This window comes from Myotis brandtii, unplaced genomic scaffold (assembly GCF_000412655.1).
Source record: "Myotis brandtii unplaced genomic scaffold, ASM41265v1 scaffold317, whole genome shotgun sequence".
In the NCBI taxonomy this organism is placed as follows: Eukaryota; Metazoa; Chordata; class Mammalia; order Chiroptera; family Vespertilionidae; genus Myotis; species Myotis brandtii.
In genome coordinates, this window is record NW_005362155.1 from 1,948,016 (window position 1) to 1,955,334 (window position 7,319).

A 7,319-nucleotide genomic window follows, 5' to 3' on the forward strand; every position below is an offset into this window, starting at 1 on the left:
TGGCCGCCGCGCTGACCGCGCCGTCCCGCGCAGCCCAGGTGGGGAAGACGTCTCTGATCTTGTCGCTGGTGGGCGAGGAGTTCCCTGAAGAGGTGAGGACGGTGGCGGTCGCGCAGAGGAAGGGACTGAGGCCCCAGGGCGGCCCTCTCTCCGCTCCGGGCCACCCTCACGGCCCGTTTGCTTCAGGTGCCTCCCCGGGCGGAAGAGATCACCATCCCCGCGGACGTCACCCCCGAGAAGGTGCCCACGCACATCGTGGATTCCTCAGGTAGAGCCGCCTCCCCCCCCACGTCCTGCCCAGGAGCCGCATTCCGGGCAGGAGGTGTGCAGTGCCGTCTCTTCCCTCCAGAAGCTGAGCAGACGGTGGAGGAGCTGCAGGACGAGATTAACAAGGTGCAGTGTGTTCTGAGGCTCAGGGAGGGCCGCCCACTCCTGGGGGCCGGGGGCGCGGGGTGAGGATGGGTTCAGTGGTCAGGCTGGGGGCGGGGGGTGTGGGCTGCTGCCTAGTTCTGATCGGCTTCTCTCTCTGAGGGATTGGATTAAGGTGCTCAGAGCTGCTTCCACCTCGCTAATTCTTCCGTGACCTCTCAGTCCAGTACTAAGTTGCTGGGGTTACTGTGATGCACCCTGCTGGGAGTTGGGGAGAAAAGGGACCATCCCTTCCTCCTCCTACCCACATGGCTGGCCAGCCCCATGGCTCTCTCCACCCAGCATGCACTCTTCCAGTGGACACTGGGGGACAGATCTCATTATCTTTCAGAATGACCCCTTCAACAGCTCTGTGCCCCGGCCACCTGCCCCCCACCCTGTAGCGCAACCCACTACTCTGGGCCTTTGAGCCGTGGCGCCGTGACCAGGGCCGCAGGCTGCAGAGCCCTCTGTTCACCCGTTATCAGGAGGACATGTGTCTGGGCCAAGCTCCCGGGAGGAAGCCGTCCGCTGCAGCCTTGCCCTGTCCCTCTGCAGCTGCTACTGTGTCCTAGGGGTGCTGTTCTCGGCATCTTTTCTGCCCAAAGTGACACGGAGTGACAGACCGAGGCCAGATCTGGGTACCAAGTTTCTGGGGTGGCTGTGTCTGCCCTGAGCCCTTCGGGGGCCTCGCTGACCAGAGTCGCAGTGCTGGGACCTGGAAGTGCGCAGGGAAGGGCTGTGCGATTTGCACAGCAGACGACCACCCCCGTGACACCACCAAGGGGCACTGGCTGAGGAGCGCCAGTGAAGGGTGGCTTCCTGGGTCTCTGAGCCACGCCGTGTCCTGCCTGAGTGCCGGGGTGGCGTGGACAGGAAGCCTCTGGTAATGCTGTGCCACGTGCCCTCCCCCGCAGGCCAATGTGGTGTGTGTGGTGTACGACGTGTCCGAGGAGGCCACCATTGAGAAGGTGAGTGAGAGAGCGAGTGTTCATCCTGCGTCCCTGCTGCTGGCACCCAGCTTGGTCATCGTTCTGTTCTCCGCTCGGACCCCAGGGGGATGCCCGGCTGATGCAGGCGCTGGGGTGACTCACACCCGTGGCCAACCCCATCTCTAATGGGTGCTTCAGGGAGCTTCTTGGCCACAAGCCCCCACAACTTCCTCAGGGAGCTCCCTGTGACCCCGTCTCCCTGCAGAAAGCATGAACAGCCATGAGTCTAAAGCACTTAGGCTTGCAGCGGGGCTATCCCTAGCTGCTGACCCCAGGTCCCTTGGGGGTGTTGGGAAACTGCTAGGATCAGATAAGGTCACACCTGTAAGGTGCATTCTCCATGTGTTCCCAGTGACCGTGACTTTGGCCCTCAACTTCCCCCCATCTCTCTCGGGTTAGGTTTAAGTTCCATCTGAGAGGTGTGGGCTGGGCGGCTCCCTCACCTCATGCCAGGCCTTGCCTTTCAGATCCGAACCAAATGGATCCCACTGGTGAATGGAGGGACAGAGAAGGGGCCCAGGTAATGGGCAGTGCCCAAGGGGCTGGTCGGTCTCCTCCAGCTCCCTCATCCCTGATGACCGTGGGCCTCTCTCCAGGGTCCCCATCATCCTGGTGGGCAACAAGTCGGACTTGCGGCCAGGGAGCTCCATGGAGGCCGTGCTGCCCATCATGAGTCAGTTCCCTGAGATTGAGACCTGTGTGGAGGTAAGCAGGCACGCACACTAGGGCCAGGCAGGGGGCACTGGGGTGGAGAAGAGAAGGGCCAGGGCCCTGCAGCCAGCACTCATGTGCTGGTGGCCTGGGACCTTAAGACAGGCAAGCTTTCTTATTGAGGACTTCCTTGGGATGGGGGCTGCTGACCACCTGTGCCTGCATCTTCGAGCCTCCCAGCATCGGGCACCGCTCTGAGTCTGTCCCCGTGGTTCCCAGTGCTCGGCCAGGAACCTGAGGAACATCTCGGAGCTGTTCTACTATGCACAGAAGGCCGTGCTGCACCCCACAGCTCCTCTCTATGACCCTGAGACCAAGCAGGTGAGCAGCTGGCGTGGGTGGGGGTGGCCAGCAGGTGGGATTGGGGGAACATGCTGAGCTGGCTGTCCCCACAGCTGAAGCCCGCGTGCACCCAGGCCCTCACACGCATCTTCAGGCTCTCAGACCAGGATCTGGACCAGGCGCTCAGTGATGAGGAGCTCAACGCTTTCCAGGTGGGGCCCCATCCACTTCCTGGTAGTGCCCACCCTTTTTTGGCCGCAGCCGGGCTCCATGCCATTAATGACCAGGCCCAGCTGTCAGTGGGACAGCTGGCTTACTAACAGCAACTTTCTCTTGGAGGCAGAAATCCTGTTTTGGGCATCCCCTGGCCCCACAAGCCCTGGAGGATGTCAAGATGGTGGTGCGCAAGAACGTGGCAGGCGGGGTGCGGGATGACCGGCTGACCCTGGACGGTGAGCCCTGGCACCCTGCCTGTCCTCCTGGTGTGGGGAGAGGCTCAGGTAATACCCAGTGTCACCTTCTCTGCTTCCTGAACAGGCTTCCTCTTCCTGAACACACTCTTCATCCAGCGTGGCCGCCATGAGACCACGTGGACCATCCTGCGGCGCTTCGGCTATGGCGACACACTCGAGCTGTCCACCGACTACCTCTTCCCTCTGTGAGTGGTGGATGGCTCTCAGTGTTAGATGGTGCCAGGGGGGGTTGGAGCCCTTGCTCGGGCAGAGGATGGCCTGTGTAGGAGGCACCTTGCTGTGGGCAGGCAGATTGGGACTTAATGCCGAGCAGGTGGCCCCTGGCCCCAGCCACATCTCTACCTGCTTCTCTGCTGTGCTCAGTCAAGGGAGAGAGTTGGAGGAACTCTGGGGTTCAGTCAGACTCACAGGGAGGGTCGGACTGCACCCTCTGAGCGTGGTGGAAACGGATGGCAACCCCACAGGCTTCACGTGCCCCCTGGCTGCAGCACAGAGCTCAACCACTTTGGCTACCAGTTTGTGCAGAGGGTGTTTGAGAAGCATGACCAGGTGAGGGCGCTGTCACCCTGCTGTGCTGCCTGTCTTGGTTTCCTGTCCTGGCCCCCAGCCAGTGTCACCACAGCCCCTCTGCCTGCAGGACCATGATGGAGCCCTCTCGCTGGCGGAGCTGCAGGACCTATTCAGTGTGTCCCCAGCACCCCCTTGGGGCCCTCAGTTCCTGCAAGAAGTCCGAACCGAAGCAGGTCGGCTGCCCCTGCACGGGTACCTCTGCCAGTGGACGTAAGTGCAGCCCCCACCTGCCCCACTTAGCAAACAGTGCTGCCTCGTCATGATGCTGACCGCTCCCCCTGCCCCCTTATGCCCCAGTCTGGTGACTTACCTGGATGTCCGGCGCTGTCTGGAGCACCTTGGCTACCTGGGCTACCCCACCCTCTGCAAGCAGGACTCCCAGACGCATGCCATCACAGGTGGGCGCCCACCCTCACAGGGGTCTGGCCAGCTCCTCCCTGGCAGCCACTTACTCTTGTTCCATCCTCTCACAGTCACCCGTGAGAAGAGGCTGGACCAGGAGAAGGGACAAACGCACAGGAATGTTCTTCTGTGCAAGGTGGTGGGGGCGCGTGGTGTGGGCAAGTCTGCCTTCCTGCAGGCTTTCCTTGGCCGTGGCCTCGGGGTGAGTATCACTGTGTGCTGGGTGAGGGGACCCCGCTCCCATCTAGGGCCTTGCAGGGCGGGGGTAGGGGCTTTGGGAAGCATCAGGGCCAGCGAGCTTCAGGTACCTCCCTCCTCAGCATCCGGACACCAGGGAGCTCCACAAGACACCTGCCATCTATGCCATCAACACGGTGCAGGTCAACGGGCAGGAGAAGTACCTGATAGTGAGTGTTGGGGAGGGGGGTCCCTGCAATAGACCCCAGGTGCATGCTGGGCGGTGCTGTCCCAATGTGGCCTGGGGAATTGAGCTCCCTGAGGCCACCCTCTGTCCAGCTCTGCGAGGTGGATGCAGACAGCCTGCTGTCCACTGCGTCTGATGCTGCCTGTGATGTCGCCTGCTTGATGTTTGATGGCAGTGACCCCCAGTCCTTTGCACTCTGCACCAGCATCTACAAGGCAAGCCTCCACATACCCCAACCCCTGTGGGCAGCATGGCTGTGAGTGGTAGTCCCCCAGCACCCTCACCCGGCCTGCTCCGGGACTGCATCATGTGGCCCTTTCCCCGCAGCGCCATTACATGGATGGGCAGACCCCCTGCCTCTTCGTCTCCTCCAAGGCCGACTTGCCTGAAGGTGTTCCACTGCCTGGGCTGTCTCCAGCTGAGTTCTGCCGCAGGCACCGGCTGCCTGCCCCTGTCCCGTTCTCCTGCGCTGGCCCAGGAGAGCCAAGCACAGCTGTCTTCACCCGGCTTGCCACCATGGCCACCTTCCCGTGGGTACCAGCACCACAGCCCCTGTGGTGGGAGGCCTGCCCTGTCCCTGTCCCAGGGTGCTGATGTCCCTGTCACCAGGAGAGTGGCACAGCTGTGGTGTCAGCTGGAGTCAGTCAGGACTGCAGGGAGGGCCTTAGTCAGGTGCCGATGTCCTGAGAGGGCCTCTGGGGCCTGTCTCACCAGCTGCCCTGCGGTCTGGGAGTTCTGCTGTGCTAGACAATGACAGGTAGCAGCTCTGTGACTTTCCAGGAGATTGGGGTGGTGGTGGTGAGGGGGGCACAGCAGCAAGCATCTGGACAGCACCCTGAGGGTGTCTCCAACCAGCCTCTCTCCTGCAGGTACCTGGTCCATGGGGAACTGCACACCACCTCCTTCTGGCTCCGGGTGACACTGGGGGCTTTTGGGGCTGCTGTTGCTGCCATCCTCAGCTTCTCACTCTACAGGGTCCTGGTGAAGAGCCGATGAGGCCCTGGTGCCCTGCAGTCTGATCTCGGCCCCAGGGTGCTGGTGTTGGGCTACCCACTTGGTGGAGCTGCCCTCTATCTAAACTTGGCTTCTGAGGATAGCCTACTCACTGCCCAACCCCAGTGGTGGGCCCCGAGGTCCTGCCAGCCTGTGTCCTGCCCAGCATCACCCACCTGTGTGGGCATCACGTTGGAGAGACTGTGGGGTATAGGCAAGGAAGCCAGTGATCCTAGATCTGAATTCTCAGGGTTCCACCCATTCCTGGTCCCAGGCAACCAGTGGGTCTGAGGGGAGTCAGAGGGCAGAGCTTTGGGCCACAGGCAGGGGGTGGGGGCAGGAAGTGACTGGGTCATTGTGCTGCTCCCCGCTCCATCAATGGGAGACTGGTCCAGGGCTGCACTCATGGAAGATGTGAGGTTGGGTTTGCTGATTAAACTTCAGTGTCTTTTCCATCTTAGACCCTACTTTCTGACGGTGGCTTTTCTTAATCATGTCCTTTGTCTCTGTGGACTGGAAACTTCAATCCTGACCCCCCACACCTGCCCTCCAGGCCTGAGGCTGCAAACAGGCCCACATGAGGTCCAGTTGGGGTTCAGCTGCAGACTGGGAGCCTCCACATTGAGGTCTATGCTTTCCTGAGGTGGCCTGCCTCCTCCCCAACCTCAGCATCCATCCAGCAGCCTGCCTGAGCCGTGGGGAGGACCTGGGATTCTGAGGTGGAACCGGGGTGCATGGTGGCTGCTGGTGTGGGGGAGCTGCCTGTTCTCACACCCTGACCAGAGACCTGTCACTCACTGGCTGGGGGACAGCAAGAGACCCAGCCTAAGGGGAGGCTCTACTTGGGATTATGTTTCAACACCTGTCCCAGGTGCTTACTTGGCCAGTGTTCTGGGACGTGGAGCAGAGGCAGCCCATGGTGGGACTGGGTGGAAGACCCTGGTTACCCAGGGAGATGCCCCTCCTGCCATCAGTCATTCCATGCAAGACAGAGCTTCCACACCAAGGTTTCTCCCAGAGCATCCAAGTGCTGTTCCTGGGAGGCGTGGGGAGTTACCTACCCTGCTCAGGCCCAACCCAGAAGGGTCTGGGATCAGACTAAGAAAAATATTTTTTTTATTGATTTCAGAAAGAAAGGGAGCAGGGGGAGTGAGATAGAAACATTAATGATTGATGAGAGAATCATTGATTGGCTACCTCCTGCACTCCCCACACTGGGGATCGCCCCCAACCCTGGGCATGTGCCCTAACCGGGAATCAAACTGGAACCTCCTGGTTCATAGGGCAACACTCAACCACTGAGCCACACCAGCCAGGGGAGAGGGTAAGACTCGAAGTCGAACCTCCACCGTCCTGCTATTCTCCCAGCTGCTGAGGTGTGGTGCTCACTTGAGCTCTATCCTGAGGCCCAGCTGCTAGGACTGATGGCTCCATGGCGTGTGGGTTCTGAGTGCTGTTCTGAGGGGCTGCTGTGGTGACACATTCCTAGTCTGTAACCCCTTGTTGGAGGGGTCTGCCTGCCTACCCAGGAAATGGGGCCCTTCCTGTCTCAGCTGCAGCCTTGTCCCTCGCGGGCTCTGCCTGGGCTCCCCGGTGCCCTCCTGGGGCTGTAGTCTCCACTGTCACCATCCAGCATGCGGCTGCAGGGGCTCCAGTGGAAGACGTGTGCTGGGGCTGGTCTGCAAAGAGCATGCAGGCGCCTCTCTCCCCGTCACTAATAGCCCCGTCAGCCTTGGCACCCATCTGTGGGGCCTTTTGCTGCCCGACTGCAGACGGACCAGCACTCTGGCAGGCAGCCGCTTTCAGGGAGCCCCGGCCTGGGGAGTCACAGGTAGCGGGGTGGTCCGGGGGAGGCTTCCCCAAGGAGGTGGTGTGGGCGCTGAGGCCCCGTCCCGGGAGAAGGGATGTGCCAGGGGCTTGGCTGCCGCCTGCGGCTGTTTCCCACGACTGTCCCCTCTTCGTAGTAGAGAGCTCTGCCAGGGTGCGGGGGCGAGGCTGGGGAAGCCTGCATGTGGTGAGCGGGTGAGGAGGCTGGGGCGCTGGTCGGGCCATCACCATCCTGGA

General features: G+C 61.5%; 1 protein-coding gene across 5 annotated transcripts; it reads left to right on the plus strand.

Moving 5' to 3' along the window:
- The first annotated feature begins 6 nt into the window (after nucleotides 1-6).
- RHOT2 (ras homolog family member T2) lies at nucleotides 7-5,722 on the plus strand. Of its 5 annotated transcripts, none has more exons than XM_014543027.1 (18): nucleotides 7-92; nucleotides 187-268; nucleotides 350-393; nucleotides 1,326-1,379; nucleotides 1,868-1,920; nucleotides 1,997-2,105; nucleotides 2,331-2,432; nucleotides 2,507-2,605; nucleotides 2,737-2,845; nucleotides 2,931-3,051; nucleotides 3,331-3,415; nucleotides 3,504-3,646; nucleotides 3,734-3,834; nucleotides 3,910-4,040; nucleotides 4,159-4,245; nucleotides 4,355-4,477; nucleotides 4,590-4,796; nucleotides 5,132-5,722. In XM_014543027.1, the coding sequence occupies exons 6-18, from the start codon at nucleotides 2,049-2,051 to the stop codon at nucleotides 5,279-5,281; spliced, it is 1,515 nt and encodes a 504-aa protein (XP_014398513.1). In that variant the 5' UTR covers nucleotides 7-92; nucleotides 187-268; nucleotides 350-393; nucleotides 1,326-1,379; nucleotides 1,868-1,920; nucleotides 1,997-2,048; the 3' UTR covers nucleotides 5,282-5,722. The 5 variants fall into 5 exon arrangements, with proteins under 5 accessions (XP_014398513.1, XP_005870480.2, XP_014398515.1 ...); XM_005870418.2 differs by having other exon boundaries at nucleotides 4,590-4,792; XM_014543029.1 differs by having other exon boundaries at nucleotides 353-393.
- The last annotated feature ends 1,597 nt before the right edge of the window (nucleotides 5,723-7,319 follow it).